The sequence below is a fragment of the Pseudozyma flocculosa genome, assembly GCF_000417875.1.
Source record: "Pseudozyma flocculosa PF-1 unplaced genomic scaffold scaffold00025, whole genome shotgun sequence".
Taxonomy (NCBI): Eukaryota; Fungi; Basidiomycota; class Ustilaginomycetes; order Ustilaginales; family Ustilaginaceae; genus Pseudozyma; species Pseudozyma flocculosa.
Window position 1 is genome coordinate 211,212 of NW_006920893.1, and position 12,581 is coordinate 223,792.

The 12,581-nt window shown below is 65.9% G+C and overlaps 5 protein-coding genes across 5 annotated transcripts in view; 3 read left to right on the forward strand and 2 right to left on the reverse strand.

Annotated features, from left to right (window-relative positions):
• On the reverse strand, window positions 1-696 carry PFL1_06314 (uncharacterized protein; the record flags this gene model as incomplete). The annotated part of the gene is made up of 1 exon (XM_007883855.1): window positions 1-696. One exon carries the CDS (start codon window positions 694-696, stop codon window positions 1-3), a length of 696 nt encoding a protein of 231 aa, XP_007882046.1.
• Window positions 697-2,059: 1,363 nt separating this feature from the next.
• On the forward strand, window positions 2,060-3,580 carry PFL1_06315 (uncharacterized protein; the record flags this gene model as incomplete). The annotated part of the gene is made up of 6 exons (XM_007883856.1): window positions 2,060-2,201; window positions 2,329-2,440; window positions 2,551-2,635; window positions 2,718-2,938; window positions 3,065-3,401; window positions 3,551-3,580. 6 exons carry the CDS (start codon window positions 2,060-2,062, stop codon window positions 3,578-3,580), a joined length of 927 nt encoding a protein of 308 aa, XP_007882047.1.
• Window positions 3,581-4,774: 1,194 nt separating this feature from the next.
• On the forward strand, window positions 4,775-6,590 carry PFL1_06316 (uncharacterized protein; the record flags this gene model as incomplete). Its single annotated transcript, XM_007883857.1, has 2 exons — window positions 4,775-5,542; window positions 5,709-6,590. The coding sequence occupies 2 exons, from the start codon at window positions 4,775-4,777 to the stop codon at window positions 6,588-6,590; spliced, it is 1,650 nt and encodes a 549-aa protein (XP_007882048.1).
• A 428-nt stretch (window positions 6,591-7,018) lies between these two features.
• PFL1_06317 (uncharacterized protein) lies at window positions 7,019-11,384 on the forward strand (the record flags this gene model as incomplete). The annotated part of the gene is made up of 4 exons (XM_007883858.1): window positions 7,019-7,738; window positions 7,839-7,968; window positions 8,063-8,610; window positions 8,721-11,384. The coding sequence occupies 4 exons, from the start codon at window positions 7,019-7,021 to the stop codon at window positions 11,382-11,384; spliced, it is 4,062 nt and encodes a 1,353-aa protein (XP_007882049.1).
• A 179-nt stretch (window positions 11,385-11,563) lies between these two features.
• Window positions 11,564-12,581, reverse strand: part of PFL1_06318 (uncharacterized protein) — a gene marked incomplete at both ends in the record, with an annotated part of 2,105 nt that continues 1,087 nt past the window's right edge. Inside the window, one exon of the mRNA XM_007883859.1 lies at window positions 11,564-12,556. Coding sequence (XP_007882050.1) covers window positions 11,564-12,556 — 993 coding nt within the window. The remainder of the gene's footprint in view (window positions 12,557-12,581) is intronic.

Genomic DNA, 12,581 nt, shown 5'->3' on the forward strand with positions numbered 1-12,581 from the left:
CTAAAGACGAGCGGCAAAACTCCCCTGCCGAGCCCAACCGAGAGCCAGCCGGGCCCAGCGGCCAAGTGGGAGAGAGAGACATCGGTGACTTTTGTACGACGTTCCACTGGCTGGGTCGCCGCACCCGCACCCGCACCCGCACCCGCACAGATTGCGGTGCCTGGCGACGGCGACATCCTCTTCGCCATTGGCTGAATGGCGCCAAGGTGGCGATATACGATGCCGGAGGACGCGGCCGGGTCTGCCGTCGACTGCATCCTGTGGGCTGTACGTGGAACGATGCCGGGAAGTGACGGCAAGCGTCACGTAGTTACTGTAGGGTGCCGTCGAGCGAGCGACAGCGAAAGCCGGCATCGGAGAAAAACCGGGCGTAAGTTGGAGGACGAGATGGGCCGCGGCTCGTACCTTCTTGCCAAGGCGACGCGGACCGTCGCGGACGGCTACGAGAGTTGGCACGTCCAGCCTGACGGTGCCGGCCCCTGCCTTCTCCGCACTGTGCGGCGTGGATGCCACGCACAAGGTTGTGGGGAAGGTGGCACGAGGAGATGCTGGCCAACGAGAAAGGTCCCTCGGGTTTTGACACGACGAAAGATCATCCGGTCCGAGGTGAGACCGAACTGGCTCCGTCTCTCGGTCATGCTTGTCTCTCATCGGCTCCGAAAGCTGGTCGAGGCCGTTCGGCAATCTGATACTCATCGACTGGTCGGTACCGCCCCGCTGGACGACCTTGCTTGCCCTTGCCCACCCCGCACCGTCGGGAAACTCGCGTTGGCGTACCCATGTGCACCCACCGGTAGCAGCCCCACGATGCCGTACTTACCTACCGCGGGGACGGCGGGGGGTGGGGTTCGGTCTCCGTTGCGTTGCGTGGGGTAGTCGGTCGAGGATGCAACGAGGAGCGACGATGCCGAAGAAAGGAGAGATGTGGGGTCGCCGGTGTCGACAGAACGTCGCCGATGTCGTGGTCCGTCTGGCGACTCAAGGGCAAGGCCTTGTTTCCTGCTTGCGGCTGAGAACGTTGTGTTGTTCTCGAGCGAGAAGAAGGAGCGAGCGGCTCTTGACTAGTCGGCCCGATGCCGATTTCCACGGTGCACTCCGGGACTCGACGCTCTTTGGACCAGGCCTGGAGGAACAGCATCTCGTGCCAGACGGTTATAGCGTGACGCCGCTGCGACGGATCCGACGTGGCCGTGCCAACGACATCGCCCGTAGCACGTAGGCCTGACAAGAGCGGACGACGTCGTGACGGAAGCCTGGGCCTCGCGGGCATGACATCCCTCGGCCAATTCATCGCGGCCATGAAGGCCGAAGCGCCCGAGCACGCACCGCTGAGGCCGGATCATCGCCATCCATCTGATCGCCGTCGAAGTCGTCCGTTGCCGTGTGGCGAGCGCGGTCGTCGTTCCAGATGCGTGGCCATCGTCACCGGTCAGCTACACTGTAACAATGGCAGCAAGCAGGCAAGCAAGGGGAGGAAGAAGGTGGAAGGCGACGATGATGGCCACACGAGCGACGGCGGTGGTGGACGGCAGGTTGGTTGGTTGGTTGGTGAGGTGTTGGACAGCCAGCCAGGCCATGTGGAGGCGAGCTGGCCGCCAGAGCGGTCCGGCGGTGCGAAGAGCACGCTACGCGGACAGCTTGCGCGCCCTTTCTTGGCGACAACCGCCAGCAGGCCGCTGCTTGCTTGCCCTGGCTTGTCCCCCCCACGTCCAACGGCTGCCCCCCCCACGGGCCTGTCACGGCGAGCAAATTGCGAGCGGGCCACGCTCGGACCACCTTGCACGCCTCCCTCTTCCCCCATCCCCCCACAAACCTTCGCGACCTCACTCACCACCGCACGCCGTCCAGCCAGCTCCCCCCCTCCCCTGCCTGGCTCGGCCTGCTGAGGCACCATGGCGTGGGGGAACGGCAAACCCACCTGGCGATGGCCAGGGCGACGTCAAAAGCCTATCCTCGTCAGCCCCGCCGAGCTCTCGTCTGCCTAGACCACCACCACCACCTCCGCCAGCAGCAGCAGCATCACCTCCGACAACACCACCAGCCACCACCACCAGCCACCATGTCGCAGTACCCTTCCGCCGCCCCCGGTCAGAAGACCTTCAAGCTCAACACGGGCGCACCCATCCCCGTCGTCGGCCTCGGCACCTGGCAGTCGGCCCCTGGCGAGGTCGCAAAGGCCGTCGAGAGCGCCATCAAGGCCGGTGAGTGCCAGTGCCAGTGCCAGTGCCAGTGCCAGTGCAGCATGGCTCGCTTTCACGACTAAATTGCCTTGCCCCGACTGACCGTAACCTGGCTCGTCCCGCCATCTCCAACCACCGCGCCCTCCAGGATACCGCCACATTGACTGCGCCTGGATGTACGGCAACGAGCACGAGGTCGGCGAGGGCATCAAGGCCGCCGGCGTGCCCCGCGAAGAGCTCTTCATCACCACAAAGATCTGGTGAGTGTGCGCCGACACTCGTCGAGCCATCGCACTGCTGCCTCCTCTGCTCCGTAGCCTCCTGCTCACTTCGGCTGCCCACACCCTCCTCCGGTCGATTTCCCTTGCAGGGGCACCTACCACCGCCGACCCGAAGAGGGCCTCGACGACTCGCTCAAGAAGCTCGGACTGGACTACGTCGACCTGCTCCTCGTGGTGCGTGGGAATTGGCTTTCCTACTACAAGTCTATGCCTGTGAAGCTGATCAATCCCTTCCTCGATCTATGTTCTCGAGCAGCACTGGCCCATCCCGCTCATCATCCGCGGCGACGAAAAGATCCCGCTCAACGCGGACGGATCGCGCGCCATCGACGCCGAGTGGACCGTCGAGCAGACCTGGGAGCTCATGGAGAAGCTGCACGCCACCGGCAAGGCCAAGGCTATCGGCGTCTCCAACTGCAGCACCGCCTACCTCGAGCGCATCCTCTCCAAGGCCAAGATTGTCCCCGCCGCCAACCAGTGAGTAGCAGCGGAAGCTTGCCGGCCAGGTCGACAAGGGCAAGGACGGCTTCAGAATTCACAACTCACTCCTGCTCGCTTGCCACGCGTCCACCTCCGACTTTTCTCCCCCGACCTCGCCGACAGGATCGAGCTGCACCCCTTCCTGCCGCAGCACAAGCTCGTCTCGTACTGCCAGAGCAAGGGCATCGTGCCGCAGGCCTACTCGCCGCTGGGCTCGTCGGGCGGACCGGTGCTGCAGGACCCGCTGGTCACCGAGATTGCAAGCAAGCACGGCGCCGACCCGGCCCAGGTCGTCATCTCGTGGGCCGCCCAGCGCGGCGTCGTCGTCCTGCCCAAGTCGGTCACGCCGAGCCGCATCGCCACCAACGCCAAGCTCATCACGCTCTCGGACGACGAGATGCTCAAGCTCAACGAGCTCAGCCAGCAGCCCGGCAAAGCCGTCCGTCTGATCCAGCCCGCCGTGAGTAGCCGTTGGTGGCTGTGCGGAGCCGGAGCTGCAGCCCACTTGAGGGCAAGCCGGGCTTTCGTTCCGACATCGTGCTGACTTTGTCCCTTTGCCCATCGACGGCCGTGCTCCTTTGTCTCGTGCTTGCTGTTGCGCCATCGCAGTGGGGAGTCGACCTCCAGTTTGACAACTAAGGGTGTCGTCGGAAGCAGCCACGTCCCTGCAGCATCCTCTAGACTCGGCAAAAAAGCTCAGCGGCATCATGTCATCGTCGTCGTCTTCGTGTGCGATTGTCTGCTGCGCTTCCATATCTGCCTCTTTTGGGATCCAATGGTCCGAGATGATCAAGAGCTCTGGGCGTGACGTCGAATGAAGGAGGCGGCGGTACGAGCTGGGGTCTCTTCTAGCTTCGGGCACGTGGAAGTGTGTGCAGGCAGAGCGAGAGCAACAGGAACTCAGGCAGGGCTGGACGACGTACGCATCCTCTGCCTGGTCTTCTTCAGCGGCCTCTTCTGTGCCCTTCCAAGGCAAGCCGCCGTCATCACTCTGCCTGGTGCGCTCCGCGGTCCTGAGAGCGGACGACGAGAAACAGGCGGCGGCTTTAGGCCCTATCCACGCGCTCTGGGGTTTTGGGAACTTGGCCAGGTAGGCGGGTGGGTGGCAGGGCAGCGAGAGGCGATTAGGGACGCGCCAGCGCCATGCATCTCGACGCACGTTCCCCCACGTCCACGTCCCCGGCCGTTCCTAGGCACAGGCGAAGGCAGATGCAGTGCAGACGAGCTCTCGATTTAGCCCATCGGCGGCGGGCAATCCGATAATCTCGAATCTGGAGCAGCACGACGATGTCACCCTGCCTGCCTCGACCCCGACCCTTGCTCGAACCTACCTGCCGCCTCTTGCTTGCCTAGCCTGCTGAACGCGCCTGCCTGCGTGTTGGTCCAACACCGCCCTCGACGGAGGTCGAATTCGAAGCAACGCGCGGACCCATTCCGATGCCTGATCCTCATGCATCCCTCTGCCGCGGCCGACAGCGACCGTCTCGACGGAAGTTCGTTCTGCCCTGCCCTGCCCTGCCTTGGGGGCGCTGGCAACGTGGCTTGGCCCTGACCCTGGGGCCAGGCTGGACAGCGGCAGCTTGCGGGCTGTGGTAGCGAGGTCGATCCCCCCTCCTGCTACTTAAGAAGGCTTCCTCTCCTCGGCCAGGCAGGGGCATCTCTTCCTACGCCCGACCACCATTAACGTCTCCTCGTCTCCTCCCCTGCCATTGATCCCTCGCCGCTCGTCATCCGCTCGCTCGCCACCTGCTAGACGCCCCCTGAACCTACCTCCCGCCAGCGCCTGCCCTCGCCCCCGCCGCTCCCGCCGCTTCCGCCGCCTCCACGCCCACCATGGCTTCCTCGGCCAACAAGCACTCGGACGCCCATGAGTTCAACTACACCATGATGCAGGCCTTCGAGTGGTACACGCCCGACGGCGGCGTGCACTGGGACTGGCTGGCCAGCAACGCCAAGCGCTTCGCCGACATGGGCATCACGGCCGTCTGGCTGCCGCCTCCGACCAAGTCGTCGTCGCCCGAGTCGACGGGCTACGACATCTACGACCTGTACGACCTCGGCGAGTTCGCCCATCCGCGCGACGAAAAGGCCGGGCTCACACCCGCCCACCGCACAAAGTACGGCACGCGCGAGCAGCTCGAGGCGGCCATGAAGGCGCTGCGCGACAACGGCATCGCCATCTACATTGACGCCGTGCTCAACCACAAGGCGGGCGCCGACGAGCTCCAGACGTTCAAGGTGCGCCGCGTCAACTCGGACAACCGCAACGAGATCATCGACGACGAGCCCTTCGACATCGACGGCTGGACCCGCTTCACCTTCCCCGGCCGCGGCGACAAGCACTCGTCGTTCCAGTGGGGCTTTGAGCACTTCACCGGCGTCGACTGGGACCAAAAGGGCGAGCAGAAGGCCATCTTCCGCATCGAGGGCGACAACAAGCACTGGGCCTCGGACACGGACCGCGAGAACGGCAACTTTGACTACCTCATGTTCTCCGACATTGACCACGCCCACGGCGACGTCAAGGACGACATGCTCAAGTGGGGCCGGTGGATGCTGCGCAACTTTCCCGTCGCGGGCTTCCGCTTCGATGCGGTCAAGGTGAGTCGCAGGCGCGGTCGCAGGTGCGGTCGCGGCCAGGCGGCCGGCCAGTCAAGCGCAGGCCTTCGCCGCATCCAGTGTGGATAGTGACTGATGGATCCCTTCCTTGTCCTTCTCCCTGGTGCTGCCCCGCTACAATCGCCTCGCGTCCCACACGCGCCGACAGCACATCTCCCGCGAGTTTATCCACGACTTTGTCGCCGCGGTCCGCGACGAGGCGCGGCAGCTGCGCAAGGAGCGCGGCCTGGAGGCCGTCGACGAGACCGAGGGCCCGATTGCCTTTTCGGTGGGCGAGTTCTGGAAGGACAGCGTCGACTCGTGCATCGAGTACCTGGACAAGTTTGGCGACGAGCAGTTTTCGCTGTTTGATGCGCCGCTGCACTACAACTTTGCCGAGGCGGGCGCGGCGGGCTCGTCGTACGATCTGCGCAAGGTGTTTGACGGCACCATTGTGCAGCGGCGTCCCATCGATGCCGTGACGCTGGTCGAGAACCACGATACGCAGGCGGGGCAGAGCCTGCAGAGCCCGGTGCCGGCCGCCTTCAAGCCGCTGGCGTACAGCCTGATCCTGCTGCGCCAGGACGGGTACCCGTGCGTCTTCCTGGGCGACCTCGAGGGGTGCAACGCCAAGGGCAAGGAGGGCGACGAGGGCTACGCGCAGCCCATGGCCGATCTGGAAAAGTTCCTCAAGGCGCGCAAGCACTTTGCCTACGGCGTCCAGCGCGACTACATGGACCACGCCAACTGTATCGGCTGGACCCGCGAGGGCGTCGAGGCCATGGAGCCGAGCGACGAGGAGAGGGGCGCCGGCAAGAAGGGGACGGAGCGCAAGGAGGGGTGCGCGGTCGTCATGTGCAACGGCGACGGCGAGGGGACCAAGTGGATGGAGGTGGGCAAGGGCCACGCCGGGCGCAAGTTTGTCGACGTCATCGGCTGGTACCAGGGCCAGGTCGAGATCAACCAGGACGGCTGGGCCGAGTTCAAGTGCCACCCGCGCAGCGTGGCGGTGTGGGTGCCCGAGGACTCGGACAAGCGCCAGTTCTTCTGAGCACGCCCGAGGTCAGCGTGCCAAGCAGCTTGTATAGACGGACGTCTTCCGCTAGACGAATGAGACTTGCCCGTGTCACCGTTTGCGAGTCGAGTCGAGTCGAGTCGAGTCAAGCCTCTGTGAGCTAGAAGAGTGATGCTGCGACGAGGGCGGGCGGAGTGGTCGCGCCGAGATCGGGCGTGTTGGGTGGCGGGCTGAGCACGCTGGCGCGCCCGGGCCGCCGCTCCACATTGCAACCTGCTTTTTCCGCCTTGCTCCTCTTCGCCTTCCGCCCTCCATCTTCGCGCGTCCATCTATCCTCGCATCGCAAGCGCACGTCTTCCTGCTCCTTTTCCTTCTCCTCTTTGGGCCATCTCGCTCGTCCGGGTTTCGCTCCAGCATCTCTCTGCTCGGTTCACGTGCTCGAGCGGTGGCGCAATTGGAACAGCATGGACCTCGCCGACTCGGATACCGCCATGGACGACGTCCACGCCCAGGCAGCAGTCTCTGCCGACATGGTCGTGGACCACTCGACCCAACAGCGGCAATCCGACCTCGATCCTGCCGCCAGGCGCGAGACGCTACGCTCCCTGCAGCAGGCGCTGCTCAAGCGCACGAACTCCACCGCCGAATCATCGCAGCTCCTCGCCCAGCTGGTCGACACCTACCAGCGCACCGCTACAGACCTGGCCCTGCTGCCGCAAGAGTGGAAGACCTACCTCGCCGCCCTGCTACACGCCCACGCCGAGGCGGGCCTCGATCCAGCCGGCCTCGAGTCGATCCTCGAGGAGCACGCCAGGAGCTGCGACACGCTCATCGACACCGGTCTCGTACGCCTCTACATCAGCCTGCTGCTTCACTACTTTGGCGCGACGTCTTCGATCGTCGTACCCACATCAGCGAAGCGCGACGGAGAAGACGAAGATGACGACGATGCGGAGAGAGGCGCGGAGGACAAGGGGCGGGACAGCATCGAGCCACTGGCGGCTTGGACGGGCGTCACCGGCGGTCCCAGCATCGACGCAGCGACGTCCACCTACGTCCCGAGCTCGCTGCCAAGGCTCCGGACAGAAAGCTCCGAGGCTGCGCTTCAGTCCATCCTCAGCGTCGAAGCCGTGCGGAGCGCGATACGAGCGGCCTACACCCGGTGCGCCTATCACATCGACGAGGTACGTGACCCGCACTCGATCCTAGGGTAACGGACCCAACACCGGAGACCCGGCTGCTGATACCGCACGTCCCTTTTCTGCTCTGTTCCACGCCCGACAGAGCCAATTGGTCTGGCAGCTATACCTCGCATTCGAGCAGGCGCTCCTCGACTCGAATCACGGCGATGCAGCGGCTCAGACCGAGACCATCAAGCAAGCCTACCTGGCCAGGCTGCGCGTGCCCCATGTCTGTGAGTCTGTGCCCACGATGAGCCGTTGCCGCGCGCTCGCTCACTGCTGGATCCACAGCTGACCCGCTGCTCCAAATCGATCGCCAACCACCAGGCATCGACGATACATTCCAGAGCTACTCGCGCTTCGTAACCAACCACCTTCCCGCCGAGAGCTACGAAACCGAGCTTCTGGCCGCCAACAAAGTCTTCGCCTCATCCAAAAAGGTCCTCGCCGAGCGAGAGCAGTACGAGGACAGCCTGGCCGCGCTGCGGGCCTACCAAAAGACGGCCGGCGTATCGCGCCCGGACCCTGCGACGTTTGCCACATACTGGAAGCCCTACCTGCTGTGGCAGCAGAAGGCGGCCGCCAGAGCTGCGAGGGGCAAGGACAAGGCGCTGGCCCAGACCGAGCAGAGCCTCGCCAGTGGTCTCTACGAGCGCGCGATTTCGCAGTACGGAACCTATCCGCCAAGTCCAGAGTCGGACCTGCAGCAGTGGGAGACGGAACCGCCCACGGCGGCTTGGCTTGCCAAGCAGACGGAGTGGCAGAAGAAGGTGCGCAAGACGGACAAGGAGCAGCAGAGAGCGGAAGCGGAGCAGCGCTTCTACGAACGCACCTCCATCGCCGAAGGCCTTTGGCAGGACTATGTTTCGACCTTGGTGAGTCGATCGTAAGGCCAGGAGGACAGAACGTGCGCATCGTTGAGGGGCGACGGTAGCTGATGAGGCGGCCTGCAACTTTCTCGCTTCGTCCATCGGTCGAGGAGCAGCACCTCTCGGCCAAGCCAGACGTCATCCTGGTCCTCAAGACGTGCGAACGGTCGACGCACGTGCTGCCCGGCTCGGCGTCGGTGTTCACCACCTACATGAGGCAGCTGTCCCGCTTCAAGAGGCCAAAGAACCTGATCGAGGATGTCTTTGCTCGCATCATGAGCTATCCCGGCATTACGGAGAAAGGTGCTGGGCTCGTCGATCTGCTGATCGCCCGGATCGACTGCGAGCGGGAAGCGGCAGCTCGAGAGCTTGCGGCCACGTCGGCAGAGGCGGGCCCCGACGTCGACCCGGCCTCGTCGATGGACAAGTTCATGGAGGTGTACGCGCTGATCAGCTACGGCCTCAGCGAGACGGGCAAGCTGGCATCCGCGGAGCAGGACGGCGCGCTGCGGCTGGAGCGCTACGCCGTCGACTGGGTCGAGCGGGCCGTCGCCGCGCTCGGAGGGCCGGACTCGGAAGCGGGTGCCGGGCTCAACGAGCTGGCCGAGACCGTGTGGCAGAATGCGGTCAAGGCGCAGGGCGAAAACGTGCGCGTCTACCGCGAGGCGGCGGCCTACTGGATCCGGCGCCACGACGCGCGCAAGGCGAGGGGGTGGTTCAAGGGCTGCGTCAACAAGTTTGAGCGGTCGCTCAGCTCGCGGGCGGGGCAGGACACGGCGGGCTACGAGCAGCTGCTCGACGAGTGGCTCCAGTTTGAGCACCAGCGCGGCAGGATCGAGGACGTCGACTACGCCGTCAGCAAGGCCAAGGCGGAGCGGGAGCGCATCTGGCAGCTGTGGTACGCTTCGTACGCCACCGAGCAGGGGCCCGAGCAGCCTCAGCAGCAGCACCAGCATCAGCAAGTCGCCGCAGACGCCGCTGACGAGGCCGTGGCTGTCGGTGCCCTGGTCGATGCCAGCACCGACAGCATCGCAGGAGTCAAGCGCAAAGCCGAAGACGCCGTCGGCGGCGCGACCGGCTCGAAGAACAGCAACGCCGACCCGATCAACAACGACGGTGGCGCGACAGACCCTGCTACCACTGCGGCTCTGAATGCCGACCCAACGCCCGCCGCACCCGCCGCAACCGCAACCGCCGCCGCCGACGAGTCGCAAAAAAAGGCCAAGACTCACGACGAGCCGACGAGGGATCGCGAAAACAGCTCGGTGCTGGTGGCCGGACTTCCCGCTGACGTGGCGCCGGGGGCGATCCGCGCGTTCCTGCGCGACTGCGGCGAGATCGTGTCGATCACCGGTCCGCGACAGCTCACCGACGCGTCGAGCGGCGAGGCGACGGCCGCAGCGCTGGTCGAGTTCCGCGACCGGGCGGGTGCGGCGTCGGCGCAGACGCGCAACATGAAGCGGCTGCACGACGCCGTGGCCTCGGTGCACCTGGGGTGGCAGTGCACGCTGTTCGTGACAAACTTCCCAGAGTCGTGGGACGACGAGGCGGTGCGCCGCACGTTTGGGCCGTACGGCACCATCTTTGACGTGCGCTGGCCGAGCCGCAAGTTTGTCTCGACCCGGCGCTTCGTCTACGTGCAGTTTACGCTGCCGACCAGTGCGGCGGCGGCGCTCGAGCTCGACGGACGCCGGCTCGACGAAAAGTGCACGCTCAACGTGGCGCTCTCGGACCCGTCGCGGCGCAAGGTGCGGTCGGACGCCGACGCCAATGCGCGCGAGCTCTTCGTCTCTGGCCTGCCGCGCTTCGTGGCCGAGTCCGAGGTGCGCGCCCACTTTGAGCCGTTCGGACGCGTCGAGGCGGCTCGCCTGCCCTCGGCCGTCGATGGCAAGGGCGGCGGTAAAGGCGTGGCGTTCCTCGACTTTGCCTCGCCCCTCGATGCGACGAGGGCGATGAAGGAGCTCAACGGGAGCAAGCTGCGCGGCAAGGTCATTGCCGTCACGCTCGCCAAGAATCGCGGGATGCACGGCACCGTCCACTCGAACCCGCCCGCCCCTGCCCCCGCCGCTGGCTCATCATCCGCATCGTCCCAAACGGGCACGCCGGCACCCGGTGGAGGAGCAGCAGCAGCAGCCGCGCCGACGAACCGAGCCGCACGACGCGGGGTGGAGGCGGAGCAACGACGACTTCGGAGCGTCCGGCTGGGCGGGATCCCGTCGACGGCGCAAGAGGCTCTGATTCAGCAGAGCGTCGAAAAGGCCATGGGCGGCGGCGGCGGCGGCAGCGTGCGGCGCGTCTTCTGGACCGAGGGCGACGAGAGCGGCGTGGCCACCGTCGAGTTCCACGATGTCGCGGTCGCGGGCCGGGCGGCGCTGCGCACCTCGTTCCCCTACGGCGAAGGCGTACAGATGAGGGTGCTCCCCGATGGCGCTGCCGCTTCGACGACAAAGGCAGCGGTGCCGCCATCGGCTGGAGATGCGGGGGGAGGAGGGGAGGGTGCGGAACGCGTGGAGGCCTTTGTGCCTCGTGCTTCGACGAGGGCGAGGGGCAGGGGCAGGGGACGCGGTAGGGGCGCGAGGGGCGGCCTGGGCTTTGGCGCCCACCCATCCGCCCGCACAGACGGCGGCGCGCCCACGTCGGCGCCGGCGCAAGAGGGAACCATGTCCGTGTCCGCGACCGACGACATGGACGTCGATGGAACACCTTCACTCTCGTCTGGCCCCGCCGCCGCTGCCAAGCCCAAAGGCCAGGACGACTTCCGCAAGATGCTCCAGGGCTGAACGGGACGGGGCGGGTGCATGATGTGATATCGAGCAGAGATGTGCAATTCCAAACTGTCTTGTGGAGGGCTCGAGCTGCCGCCGACAACATCAACAACAACAATGACGACGACGACGACGACGATGACGATGACGATGCAGCAGTGGAAAAAGAACCCTCTCTCGCGCCTCCCGCGCCTCTAGTAGGCGACGGCGATGCCGCCTTTCCGAGAATCGCTGGCGGCTCTGACGCTCCTCGTCCTGCCCCTGCCGCTGGCCTCGACGGCCTGGACCTCTGCGACGGCGAGGTTGATGTCAAACTCGAGCACCTCGTGCCCGCGGCCGCGGAGGGCGTTGAGGGTCTTTTCGGCGTATCCGCTCTCGGCCGTGACCATGGTGGGGAGGAGCTGGTGGTGGACGCGCGGCTGTTCGATGGCGTCGCTGAGGTCGCGGCCCCACTCCCTCTGGAGCATCGTCTGGGCGACGGAGCCAAAGATGCGCGAGCCGCCCGACCCGCCAATGACGAGGTCGACGCTGCCGTCGTCGTGCTCGACGATCGTGGGGCACGTCGACGAGAGCGGCCTCTTGCCCGCCTCGGGGTAGTTGTAAGGCGATGGCGCCAGCCCAAAGGCGTTGGGCACGCCGGGAGTCGAGGTGTCGTCCATCTCGTCGTTGAGGATGATGCCCGTGCGCTCGTCGAGGACGCGCGAGCCAAAGATGAGGTTGACGGTCGACGTCAGCGCCACTGCGCCGCCGTGCTCGTCGACGACCGAGAGGTGCATGGTGCCGTGGTCGTCGACGATGTCGAACTTGGGACCGTAGTAGGCCAGCGGGTGCGTCGCGTCGTCGGTGATGTTGGCGCGCACCCGCCGCGCCTCGGCGGGCGTGGGGATCTCGTCGATGCGGGCCAGGCCCTCGGGCGCCATGAAGGCCGGGTCGGCGAGCTCGGTGCGCTGCGCAAAGCCAAACTTGAGCGACTCGATGAGGCGGTGCACGTTGAGGCCCGTCGCGCCCTCGGCGACGTACGAGGGGTAGAGGGAGAGGACGTTGAGCATCGAGAGGAGGATGGGGCCCGACGTAGGCGCCGGCGTGGTAAAGACGCGCCGGCCGCCGAGCCAGTCGCCGCGCACGGCGGGCCCGACGACGGTGCGGTAGGCCTCGAGGTCGGCGTGGGTGAGGATGCCGCCGCGCCGCTGGACGGTGTCTACGATCGAGTCG